This window comes from Argopecten irradians, chromosome 3 (genome assembly GCF_041381155.1).
Source record: "Argopecten irradians isolate NY chromosome 3, Ai_NY, whole genome shotgun sequence".
Classification (NCBI taxonomy): domain Eukaryota; kingdom Metazoa; phylum Mollusca; class Bivalvia; order Pectinida; family Pectinidae; genus Argopecten; species Argopecten irradians.
The window spans coordinates 55686403-55701233 of NC_091136.1; the positions used below are offsets into that span (position 1 = coordinate 55686403).

General features: G+C 33.2%; 1 protein-coding gene across 1 annotated transcript in view; it reads right to left on the minus strand.

Moving 5' to 3' along the window:
* LOC138319138 (apoptosis-resistant E3 ubiquitin protein ligase 1-like) overlaps window positions 1-14831 on the minus strand; it is a 54189-nt gene that overhangs the window by 31126 nt on the left and 8232 nt on the right. Inside the window, exon 4 of the mRNA XM_069262078.1 lies at window positions 2738-3045. Coding sequence (XP_069118179.1) covers window positions 2738-3045 — 308 coding nt within the window. The remainder of the gene's footprint in view (window positions 1-2737; window positions 3046-14831) is intronic.

Genomic DNA, 14831 nt, shown 5'->3' on the forward strand with positions numbered 1-14831 from the left:
ACATTTGACAGTGATAAACCTTCCATATTGGACAGTGATAAAACTACCAACATTTGAGAGCGATAAACCTACTAACATTTTACAGTGATAAAACTACCAACATTTGACAGTGATAAACATACTAACATTTGACAGTGGGAACCTTTGACAGTGAAAAACCTATCAACATCTGACAGTGATAAATCCGACAGTGATAAACATACCAACATTTGACAGTGATAAACATACCAACATTTGACAGTGATAAACATACCAACATTTGACAGTGATAAACCTACCAACATTTGACAGTGATAAACCTACCAACATTTGACAGTGATGAACTTTTGACAGTGAAAAACCTATCAACATCTGACAGTGATAAATCTGACAGTGATAAACCTACCAACATTTGACAGTGATAAACCTACCAACATTTGACAGTGATAAACCTATTAATATTTGACAGTGATAAACCTACCAACATTTGACAGTGATAAACCTACCAACATTTGACAGTGATAAACCTACTAACATTTTAAAGTGATAAACCTATTAATATTTGACAGTGATGAACCTATCAATATCTGACAGTGATAAACCTACTAACATTTGACAGTGATAAACCTACCAACATTTGACAGTGATAAACCTACTAACATTTTAAAGTGATAAACCTATTAATATTTGACAGTGATGAACCTATCAATATCTGACAGTGATAAACCTACAAACATTTGACAGTGATAAACCTATCAATTTTGACAGTGATAAACATACCAACATTTGACAGTGATGAACCTACTAACATTTGACAGTGATGAACCTTTGTCAGTGAAAAACCTATCAACATCTGACAGTGATAAATCTGACAGTGATAAAACATACTAACATTTGACAGTGATAAACCTACCAACATTTGACAGTGATAAACCTACCAACATTTGACAGTGATAAACCTACTAACATTTGACAGTGATGAACCTTTGACAGTGATAAACCTACCAACATTTGACAGTGATAAACCTATCAATATTTGACAGTGATAAACCTACCAACATTTGACAGTGATGAACCTTTGACAGTGATAAACCTTCCAATATTTGACAGTGATAAACCTACCAACATTTGACAGTGATAAACCTATCAACATTTGACAGTGATAAACCTACCAACATTTGACAGTGATAAACCTACCAACATTTGACAGTGATAAACCTACCAACATTTGACAGTGATGAACCTTTGACAGTGAAAAACCTATCAACATCTGACAGTGATAAATCTGACAGTGATAAACATACTAACATTTGACAGTGATAAACCTACCAACATTTGACAGTGATAAACCTACCAACATTTGACAGTGATAAACCTACTAACATTTGACAGTGATGAACCTTTGACAGTGATAAACCTTCCAATATTTGACAGTGATAAACCTACCAACATTTGACAGTGAAAAACCTATCAACATTTGGCAGTGATAAATCTGACAGTGATAAACCTACCAACATTTGACAGTGATAAACCTACTAACATTTGACAGTGATGAACCTTTGACAGTGATAAACCTACCAACATTTGCCTTTGCCAGTGAAAAACCTATCAACATTTGACAGTGATAAACCTTCCAATATTTGACAGTGATAAACCTACCAACATTTGACAGTGATAAACCTATTAATATTTGACAGTGATGAACCTTTGACAGTGAAAAACCTATCAACCTCTGACAGTAATAAACCTACTAATATCTGACTGTGATAAACCTACCAATATTTGACAGTAATAAACCTATCAATGTCTGAAAGTGATAAATCTGACAGTGATAAACCTACCAACATTTGATAGTGATGAACCCACCAACATCTGCCAGTGATAAGTAAACACAGGAAGAGTGTGCATCACCGAGACAGTCTACTGACCTTAACATACCAGTTTAATTATTTACTGATGAAGATTAGCATTACAGCCATGGCTGGACAACGGTCAGATCAATATACTAAAGGCTTCAGCACTCTGTAAGAGGACAGACTGTGTGTCCTTTAGCTAAGTCCTACTTTATTTTAGCTACTGTAATATCATACATCAGGCTTCTAAGTTATTTTACAGCAAGTATGAACAATGAAAATTTTCCTCACATTTAATAGGCAATGCTGGAAATGGTTGAAAGTAAGACATGTTGTTAGAATGGTCTTTGGTATGCTGGAAACTGACTGTGAGGATGTTCATGGAAGTGTTAAAAATAGATGTAACAAACTTAATCTGTCATAGTATAATTTTGTAATTTGTTTTGAATACAATAATGTACAACTAGCATATATAGGGGTCATATCTATGAAAGTAGAAGATTAGTTTAGAGTTTTCAAGACAAACAGTTGAATGGTTACCTTCCAGCAGTGAATCCTAAAATACAATAGGCACAACTAGGAATCAAAAGAACACTCCAAATGAAATTTAAGACCCCTTCAATACTTACTAAGAAATATGGAGAACAAATATAATTTACAGAATATGAGTGGAAGACAAAGTAAATAGTCAATTATCCAATGATGAAAGAAGGGAAAATGAAAAAAAAATATACTTTATTTGGGGAAAATATGAATATTAATTATTCCTATATAGATATACTTATTTAAGTAGTAGTTTTATTTTAGTGTAAAATCTGACAGCACTAAAATAGTTACGTTTACAGAATACTAGAGAAATCAAACATTTTGGATGAAAACCCTCTATAACAATAAACAAATCTTACCTGTACAGTAAAGGACATGGTGTTGCCGACCACATGAGGACTTGTCCAGCCCCACTGGACCACGCAGTACTGGGCGGACACATTGGTGCCCCATATTATGTTCCATAGCCAGCCTTTGTCTGCATTCTGGACAGCCAGGGAGGGGGCTACAGGGGCCACAGATCGAGACGAGGGGAGACGAGATCGCCAACTGAACGGAGCCACAGATCCCCCAGAGAGTGTTATGGGCCGTCGATGGAATACACTTCTTACACACTCAAACATGATGAATACAAAACACAGAATTGATCCCACGAACAGGGTCAGAGCTGTAAAAAGTAACAAGAAAGCTTATTAAACATTTATGCAGTATAAATATCACTTTGTAATATCCACAAATATGGTTGTCATCCCTAACCAGACTAGATAATAGTTCCCAATAGTGTACTTGGGCAGTCCTGCAGGCAGAATAGCTATCAAAGATCATGCAAATTATCGTGTTTTTATAACACCATTCCATATCCCTGAGAGTGTGCTTTTTGTTGAGATGAGGAAATGAATGACTGAAAACAAATCCTTTTCCTCTTGACCCTACATTACAAACAAAGCTATAGTGCTGACAATCTGCATGTATACAGCACATAATACAATACTCTCCTATCAGCCAACATGTTCTCTAAACACATTGTAGTATTATAAGCTTTAATCCCATCACAAAAAATGGTCATGAACTCCCTGCAGGCAAGCAGCCATCTGTCAATGATGTCTGTATAAATAGGAGTACATGGCATAGCTAGCTGTCTTCCATAACAACCACAATTAAGAAATATGTATTCTGTACATTGAATAATCAATAAAGTAATTCTAACTAGCACCCTTCATAGTTCCCCTTAGACATAAATAGATCAGAGTGAATACAAATTAGACTTTCCTTGGGTCACAATTAAATTTATATTTCATGCGAATTTCACTGTAATGATATGTCGCTTAAACATTTGATATTTGAACATGGACATGTAATTTGATGATTTAGCTCTCCAAAAGCATATGTTGGCCTATAAGAGAGCTGAAATCTAGGGATCATATATTCCTGGTTTTGAATAAAACGCCTTCAATCACAGCACGTGTTCAGTACATTCGGGTTTTGTTGGAAATCCGAATTCCGTCCACACGACCTGCAAATGGTGAGCCAAGTAACTAGCGTAAGCACACATGTGTTTGTTTAAACTTTTTCCTTCTTGCTAATATGAGCAAATTGTGCTGGTATATATGTCCACAGAGCGAGTATTTGAAACACCTAATTCACACATTGTCGTAATTCAATATTGTGTGTATCAAACATCGTAATAGCGAGTATTATTTTCTTTGTAGATCCAGTCTGCAGAGGTTGACCACATGATGATTGGGCATCTTTCGAGCTTAATTTTCACGTGAACACGTTAAAATGATTTTTCGTTTATAATGAAACAAAAGACATATTAACACTAATATACTGGCCCTTGAAGTCGGTCAGTGATTTCATGAATTTAACTTGTTATCTCTTTAAAGATTTTTTGAAATTTTAAATCATTTTGACCCTGTTTGGCCCCACCCCTCTGGTCCCCCAGGGGGTCAGCGAGGACTGATATGCATGTTAAAATACTATATCTTAGGCTAATAATTCTAATGAAGTTTGACTCATTTTCTTTGAAAACTGAGCAAATAATCATCATAAATGTGTTTTTCATATATAAACTAAAGTAAACTTGACGCCCTCCCCAAGGGAAACGTGAGACCCCAGGGTCATATAATTCACAATATTTATAAAGGGCCTTATAACCTTTCTATCTATGAAGAGTATTTGATTCTAACACATCTTGCTAGGTCTCAGGTGACTTAAAAAGTGGTGAAATTAGAAAGTTTACACCTCGGACAGACGGAAAAAAAGTGTATAACACTTTAGCAGTTTTCACTATGACAAAAGAGTGATCTTTAAAAGATCACAATTGGGCTATTATGAATACAGGGTTATTTTCCTTTGATAACAATTAGACCAGTACGACTACAAAGGGATTTTCCTTTGATCACGATTAGACCAGTACGACTACAAAGGGATTTTCCTTTGATCACGATTAGACCAGTACGACTACAAAGGGATTTTCCTTTGATCACGATTAGACCAGTACGACTACAAAGGGATTTTCCTTTGATCACGATTAGACCAGTACGACTACAAAGGGATTTTCCTTTGATCACGATTAGACCAGTACGACTACAAAGGGATTTTCCTTTGATCACGATTAGACCAGTACGACTACAAAGGGATTTTCCTTTGATCACGATTAGACCAGTACGACTACAAAGGGATCTTCATTTGATCATAATTAGATCAGTATGACTACAAAGGGATCTTCATTTGATCATAATTAGATCAGTATGAATAAAAAGGGATCTTCATTTGATCATAATTAGATCAGTATGAATACAAAGGGATCTTCATTTGATCATAATTAGATCAGTATGAATAAAAAGTTATCTAACTTTGATCATGACTAGACCAGTATGAATATACAAGGACGTATATGAGAAGGATAAGTCACACTGGGTTTTGGGGAAGTCCAAGGCAGGCACTTTTGTGTTTGTGCACTGACCGTGACGTTGGGCGACGACTGATTTTCCTTTGATATCCGCCGACGCAGCCTTTGATGTAGCTTGCGGGTGCGAGGGTTGCCTTATTAATTTCTGAAGCGGGGCCCTCATTTCATGAGCTGTCGATTTTTTAACGAAAATTTAAGACATATCCTCTAAATATTCCGTCTTTAAAACAAGTAATAAACGTTGTGAAATTTAATAAACTTTACAATGGTGTTTTGTTTGACTCGATAAGACAAGTATTTGTTGAGAAAAACGGTTTTTATTCTGGTTCATAGGCATCTCACGTGGTGTTTAGTAATGTAAAGAGACAGTCACGAATCCTTCTCACTTATAAATCCTTGGAATATACAATGATCTTCCTTTGATCACAATTAGACCAGAGTGAATACAGGGGGATCTTCCTTTGATCACAATTAGACCAGAGTGAATACAGAGGGATCTTCCTTTGATCACAATTAGACCAGAGTGAATACAGAGGGATCTTCCTTTGATCACAATTAGACCAGAGTGAATACAGGAGTCTTTCTTTGATCACAATTAGACCAGAAAGAATACAGAGGGATCTTCCTTTGATCACAATTAGACCAGAGTGAATACAGGGGGATCTTCCTTTGATCACAATTAGACCAGAAAGAATACAGAGGGATCTTCCTTTGATCACAATTAGACCAGAGTGAATACAGAGGGATCTTCCTTTGATCACAATTAGACCAGAGTGAATATAGGGGATCTTCCTTTGATCACAATTAGACCAGAAAGAATACAGAGGGATCTTCCTTTGATCACAATTAGACCAGAGTGAATACAGAGGAGATCTTCCTTTGATCACAATTAGACCAGAGTGAATACAGAGGGATCTTCCTTTGATCACAATTAGACCAGAGTGAATACAGAGGGATCTTCCTTTGATCACAATTAGACCAGAGTGAATACAGGGGGATCTTCCTTTGATCACAATTAGACCAGAGTGAATACAGAGGGATCTTCCTTTGATCACAATTAGACCAGAAAGAATACAGAGGGATCTTCCTTTGATCACAATTAGACCAGAGTGAATACAGGGAGATCTTCCTTTGATCACAATTAGACCAGAAAGAATACAGAGGGATCTTCCTTTGATCACAATTAGACCAGAAAGAATACAGAGGGATCTTCCTTTGATCACAATTAGACCAGAGTGAATACAGGGAGATCTTCCTTTGATCACAATTAGACCAGAGTGAATACAGAGGGATCTTCCTTTGATCACTATTAGACCAGAGTGAATACAGAATGATATCCCTATAAACATAATTAGATCAGTATGAATACAGGAGGATCTTCCTTTGATCACAATAAGGCTAGAGTGAATACAGGAGGGTCTTAAAAAAAACCTAGTGGTATTAAAAACCAAAATACTGCTAGGAACTCCATATTGAAGAGTTGTGTAAATCAATTATATCCTTTTCATCTTGATTGTTGAAACATACTTCAATAAAGCTTGTGTTTCAGACAAAGCCACTGTCAGACAAGTAACTCAATATTAATAGTAAATGGATCCTGGAGTGAAAGCTACAATACACATCATAGAGCCTCAATAACAAAGTCAAAATTAAATTATCCATTAGTTTTATGACACAATATCATAAAACATTCACATGGAATGGTATAATCAGATTACAATGATGATGGATGACTATATGTATCATATGCACATGCAGACATTTCCAGAAAGTGTAACATAATAAACCATTAGGCAAAAGAATTTTACACTAGTAGTGTCAACATTCATTTTCAGTACTGTAATGGACAATGTATTAAAATGTGAAAAAGGGACGGTTGCTGTGGCTTCTTCATGTATATATCTCATTCGTTAATTCCATGGAGCATGCTTTTTGGCTCAGTCGGTAGAGCTGTAGTTTTTCACACCTCTGACCAAGGATTGATTCCTGGTCCGGGAACTCGACAGGAATGTGTATAATGTTTCCATGTTCTTCTACATAAGTAATTATGCATGTTCACATTTCTTCACAGATATTGGGGTTCATAATTTCAATACTTAACCTTATCTTTCTATTTTTAGAACTTGTGGTTTATATTGTCACAATGGCTCATTATTATGAAAGAATAAGATCATGTGTTTTAATAAACATCATCTGTCCAAAAGAAACAGCTGTTTAATTAATATCACCTTGACACTAGATTTTTTTCTCAGTTAAGATGTTCTTTAAAGATGCTCGACCGCTGACAGAGCATAAATGATACTCATCATTTGAACAATAATTGATGTTTAATCGTGTATATATGTCTAATTAACACAAAAAATAATATCAAATAATTTATTTTGCTTTTGGTGTATGTGCAGTCAGAACTTCATTCCATATAGAACATAGTACCACAGATTTTTTTCGGGATGCAATTAATTGTTTTTTTGTCTTGAAGAAAAATTAGAAGCTCAAACTTTTCAATGGTGGTAATGGTGTAAAGTAAGTAACTATTGTAACTGGAGAAAAATACTTTATTGGCTGCTCCTGTTTTGGATAGAGAAAAAATACCATTTGTCAGCAGTGGAGCATCTTTTAGAAAACTCTAAATCAACTATACAGTTTATAACTTAACAACTTTGTATGTGTAACTATTTTAGCTTGATATAAATAATTATGCAAGTACACACTATGCATTTGTTAAAACAACCTACCTATACATCATGTTGTTTGTGTTCAAAAGACTATTAGTTCATTTATGACTGTAGGATGAAATGTAAAGCAGCATTCAGTGTTCAACCTCAGTGGTCAATATATATGGTCACCTTGATGAGGGTCCTATACACCATAAGGTGTATACTGGACACTGTATGTGTCTCACCACTGTAATTTATCAGGTCTGGACAGCCTACTAGCCATAGTAGATATTATATCTTACTATTACCATAGAAACAATAGCCAAATAATCTGTGATAAGATTATAATGTTAATTTACAGCTGGTGTACACATAAGGATCTGACCCACTGCTTATTTAACTATTTGAAGCACAGCAATACAAAATTAAAGGTATGAAACTATTCCCTTGCCTATACACATATATCTTTAAATCAGTGATCAAATGAATTAGCAAATAGTTCATTAGAATTGTTTTCCAATTTGAAAATTGATTCTAGATTATCTACCCAAGATGTTAAAAATATTTTCCTCCTCCCCATCTTTCCTCTCCGGCTTCTAACTATAGAGTATCTGTATGACATCATGATGGGACAGAATGGAACCAGAGTGGATGCATGAAATACTACTAAAATGTACAATTTGCAGGAATGGTTGAAATTTGAACCTACTAATGAGAGTTCTAATACACTTTGGATGAATGATGTTACTGTCTCTATTCCTTGTTTGTTACTTATTTTACATAACCAATATGCAGGGTACTAAATACTGGTAAATCCTCACATCAAGATGTTTAAATGTCTACTTGATAAACATCCTGGTTTTTTTGGTGTTTTTTTATTTCTGTAGTACAGATCTGAACATACAAAGTAGCTTCTATGTAGCTTTCCTATCCAGTCATGATAAATGATCTACAATATACCACGTTATACCACATCAGACTGCAGACAAATCGCCATACAAACCAATATTGATCTGGCCTGATCTATAACTAAAACTTGGAGCTGTAAAACTTTCCTCCCTAAATTGTATCAATCTCCCACAATCCATTACTGAAGTCATCTTTAGATATTGATGTGTAGGAAGGGTAACCAAGACTGATCAATCTATCTCTATACTCAACATACATTGCTAATGTTGTTTTAATGGATTAATAGATTTGTGATAAAATAAAACATTACAATTTTGAGCCAATCTATCCAATAGTCAAGTTTATAGATATGGGTATATTTATGATGACTACTGCCCAGTCTGAGGAATGTCTATTTTCCAGTTACTTGATATTTTTCTTTTATAGATTTTCATTTTTACCTGACTTCACACCAGGAATAGGGTACGTAGCAGCCAACACGAAAGTTTACAAAAACATAGATATACATGTAATGCTGATGATATACATAAAGCTTGCAATATATAAGTCTACCTGGTACCTTCATAGATAAATACTTAGGGAGGGCGATCAATGAACTCCTTTCTGTTCCGGGAGGGCGATCAATGAACTCCTTTCTGTTCCAAATAACGGAGTCATACTTTGGCAGTCGAGTATAAAGATTTTCTCAATTAAATCACTTACCAAGACATTGCTTTTAAAAAGATGACTATAAAAGCTGTCTAAAATAATGTTTGTATTCAGTAACACCCAGTAACACCCAGGAGACATGCGTTACATACGTTATAGTGTGAATAACAAGAATATGTACGATGACCTTGGCTTGGCCTGATACTAACCTGATCAAAAACATCAAATATTTATGTGACAGTCCTAATCTATCTTACTCACTCAACATCACCAAATCAGGAATGAATCCTGGCAATATATTGATTCTTGTAATAAAACTTTCATCAAAACCAGCCATATTCTACTGAAGTCAACTGGTATTATATCTGGGGCTGGTACGTGGATATTCTTTTACCAATGTTATTGGATTGAAATACTGCAAACATATAGATACTGCAGCGGTATTGTAGCGGTAATCATACTTCACCACATTCTGCACAAACAACTATGTGCTAAATATGATTGCTCCAATTGCAAGTCAACGTTCTTTGAAAAAGCAATACTTGCGAATATGCAAATTCATCAAATGACTTACTTATCAGGGTATTCATAAAATCACAAACTTATCAGAGTATTATTCATCAAATCACTTACTTATGATCAGGATATCATTCATCAAATCACAAACTTAGAGTATTATTCATCAAATCACAAACTTATTAGGTAATATTCATCAAATCACTAACTTACCAAGGTATTCATCAAATCACTAACTTATGATCAGGATATCATTCATCAAATCACAAACTTATTAGGGTAATATTCATCAAATCACTTACTTATCAGAGTATTATTCATCAAATCACTTACTTATGATCAGGATATCATTCATCAAATCACAAACTTATTAGAGTATTATTCATCAAATCACTAACTTATTAGGGTAATATTCATCAAATCACTTACTTACCAAGGTATTCATCAAATCACTAACTTATCAAGGTATTCATAAAATCACTAACTTACCAGGGTATTCATAAAATCACTTACTTATTAGGGTATTCATCAAATCACTAACTTACCAGGGTATTCATAAAATCACTTACTTATTAGGGTATTCATCAAATCACTAGCTTATCAGGGTATTATTCATCAAATCACTTACTTATGATCAGGATATTATTCATCAAATCACAAACTTATTAGAGTATTATTCATCAAATCACTAACTTATTAGGGTAATATTCATCAAATCACTTACTTACCAAGGTATTCATCAAATCACTAACTTATCACGGTATTCATAAAATCACTAACTTACCAGGTATTCATAAAATCACTAACTTACCAGGGTATTCATCAAATCACTAACTTATCAGGGTATTATTCATAAAATCACAAACTTATTAGAGTATTATTCATCAAATCACTAACTTATCAGGGTATTAGTCATCAAATCACTAACTTATCAGGGTATTAGTCATCAAATCACTAACTTACCAGGGTATTCATCAAATCACTAACTTATCAGGGTATTCATCAAATCACTAACTTATCAGGGTATTATTCATCAAATCACTAACTTACCAGGGTATTCATCAAATCACTAACTTATCACGGTATTCATAAAATCACTAACTTACCAGGTATTCATAAAATCACTTACTTATTAGGGTATTCATCAAATCACTAGCTTATCAGGATATTATTCATCAAATCACTAACTTACCAGGGTATTCATCAAATCACTAACTTATCACGGTATTCATAAAATCACTAACTTACCAGGTATTCATAAAATCACTTACTTACCAGGTATTCATAAAATCACTAAATTACCAGGTATTCATCAAATCACTAACTTATCAGGGTATTATTCATCAAATCACTAACTTATCACGGTATTCATAAAATCACTAACATATCAGGTATTCATAAAATCACTTACTTATCAGGGTATTCATCAAATCACTAGCTTATCAGGGTATTCATAAAATCACTAACTTACCAGGGTATTCATAAAATCACTAACTTATCAGGGTATTATTCATCAAATCACTAACTTATCAGGGTATTATTCATAAAATCACAAACTTATTAGAGTATTATTCATCAAATCACTAACTTATCAGGGTATTCATAAAATCACTTACTTATTAGGATATTAATAAAATCACTATCTTACCGAGGTATTCATAAAATCACTAACTTACCAGGGTATTCATAAAATCACTTACTTATTAGGGTATTCATCAAATCACTAACTTACCAGGGTATTCATAAAATCACTTACTTATTAGGGTATTCATCAAATCACTAGCTTATCAAGGTATTATTCATCAAATCACTTACTTATGATCAGGATATTATTCATCAAATCACAAACTTATTAGAGTATTATTCATCAAATCAATTACTTACCAAGGTATTCATCAAATCACTAACTTATCACGGTATTCATAAAATCACTAACTTACCAGGTATTCATAAAATCACTAACTTACCAGGGTATTCATCAAATCACTAACTTATCAGGGTATTATTCATAAAATCACAAACTTATTAGAGTATTATTCATCAAATCACTAACTTATCAGGGTATTATTCATCAAATCACTAACTTACCAGGGTATTCATCAAATCACTAACTTATCAGGGTATTCATCAAATCACTAACTTATCAGGGTATTATTCATCAAATCACTAACTTACCAGGGTATTCATCAAATCACTAACTTATCACGGTATTCATAAAATCACTAACTTACCAGGTATTCATAAAATCACTTACTTATTAGGGTATTCATCAAATCACTAGCTTATCAGGATATTATTCATCAAATCACTAACTTACCAGGGTATTCATCAAATCACTAACTTATCACGGTATTCATAAAATCACTAACTTACCAGGTATTCATAAAATCACTTACTTACCAGGTATTCATAAAATCACTAAATTACCAGGTATTCATCAAATCACTAACTTATCAGGGTATTATTCATCAAATCACTAACTTATCACGGTATTCATAAAATCACTAACATATCAGGTATTCATAAAATCACTTACTTATCAGGGTATTCATCAAATCACTAGCTTATCAGGGTATTCATAAAATCACTAACTTACCAGGGTATTCATAAAATCACTAACTTATCAGGGTATTATTCATCAAATCACTAACTTATCAGGGTATTATTCATAAAATCACAAACTTATTAGAGTATTATTCATCAAATCACTAACTTATCAGGGTATTCATAAAATCACTTACTTATTAGGATATTAATAAAATCACTATCTTACCGAGGTATTCATAAAATCACTAACTTACCAGGTATTATTCATAAAATCACTTACTTATTAGGGTATTCATCAAATCACTAACTTACCAGGGTATTCATAAAATCACTTACTTATTAGGGTATTCATCAAATCACTAGCTTATCAAGGTATTATTCATCAAATCACTTACTTATGATCAGGATATTATTCATCAAATCACAAACTTATTAGAGTATTATTCATCAAATCACTTACTTACCAAGGTATTCATCAAATCACTAACTTATCACGGTATTCATAAAATCACTAACTTACCAGGTATTCATAAAATCACTAACTTACCAGGGTATTCATCAAATTACTAACTTATCAGGGTATTATTCATCAAATCACTAACTTACCACGGTATTCATAAAATCACTAACTTACCAGGTATTCATAAAATCACTTACTTACCAGGGTATTCATAAAATCACTTACTTATTAGGGTATTCATCAAATCACTAGCTTATCAGGATATTATTCATCAAATCACTAACTTACCAGGGTATTCATCAAATCACTAACTTATCACGGTATTCATAAAATCACTAACTTACCAGGTATTCATAAAATCACTTACTTACCAGGTTTTCATAAAATCACTTACTTACCAGGTATTCATCAAATCACTAACTTATCAGGGTATTATTCATCAAATCACTAACTTATCACGATGTTCATAAAATCACTAACTTACCAGGTTTTCATAAAATCACTTACTTATCAGGGTATTCATCAAATCACTAGCTTATCAGGGTATTCATAAAATCACTAACTTACCAGGGTATTCATAAAATCACTAACTTATCAGGGTATTATTCATCAAATCACTAACTTATCAGGGTATTATTCATCAAATCACTAACTTATCAGGGTATTATTCATCAAATCACTAACTTACCAGAGTATTCATAAAATCACTAACTTATTCATCAAATCACTAACTTATCAGGGTACTCATCAAATCACTAACTTATCAGGGTATTATTCATCAAATCACTTACTTATCAGGGTATTATTCATCAAATCACTAACTTATCAGGGTATTCATAAAATCACTAACTTATCAGGGTATTATTCATCAAATCACTAACTTATCAGGGTATTATTCATCAAATCACTTACTTATCAGGGTATTATTCATAAAATCACTTACTTATCAGGGTATTATTCATCAAATCACTTACTTATCAGGGTATTATTCATAAAATCACTAACTTATCAGGGTATTCATAAAATCACTAACTTATCAGGGTATTATTCATAAAATCACTTACTTATCAGGGTATTATTCATAAAATCACTAACTTATCAGGGTATTATTCATAAAATCACTAACTTATCAGGGTATTATTCATAAAATCACTAACTTATCAGGGTATTATTCATAAAATCACTAACTTATCACGGTATTCATAAAATCACTAACTTACCAGGGTATTCATCAAATCACTAGCTTACCAGGGTATTCATCAAATCACTAACTTATCAGGGTATTCATCAAATCACTAACTTACCAGAGTATTCATAAAATCACTTACTTATTAGGATATTAATAAAATCACTAACTTACCAAGGTATTCATAACCAATTTTGTACTAAAATTGAATTGCACCAAAATTTATAAACATTAATTTACATTCATCAAAGTTCGACTTTTTCATACCCTTACAGAACAGGTTCAGTGGTGTTGTATGTGTCTCTTGTGCACAATAGTAAAATTCAAAAATAATACATGTACCGGTAAAAATTCTTTGTCTTGAAAATCGCAATTTAATTTCATAATGAAGAGGTAGATATTTCATTGAATTCCCTACCTAAGGAACAAGACATGTGACACTGATTTGGCTCAAATCAATTAAAAAGCATAGCAAAATTAATCTTATATTTGATATACCCGGTAATCTCCAATAAGTACAATGAAGTGTTTCACTGTACTCCAGAACCAGTATTATTGTACTAGTTTGGATAAGTCCATGGTAGCAGTAATGATTGATGGTGACAAAAGGGTGATA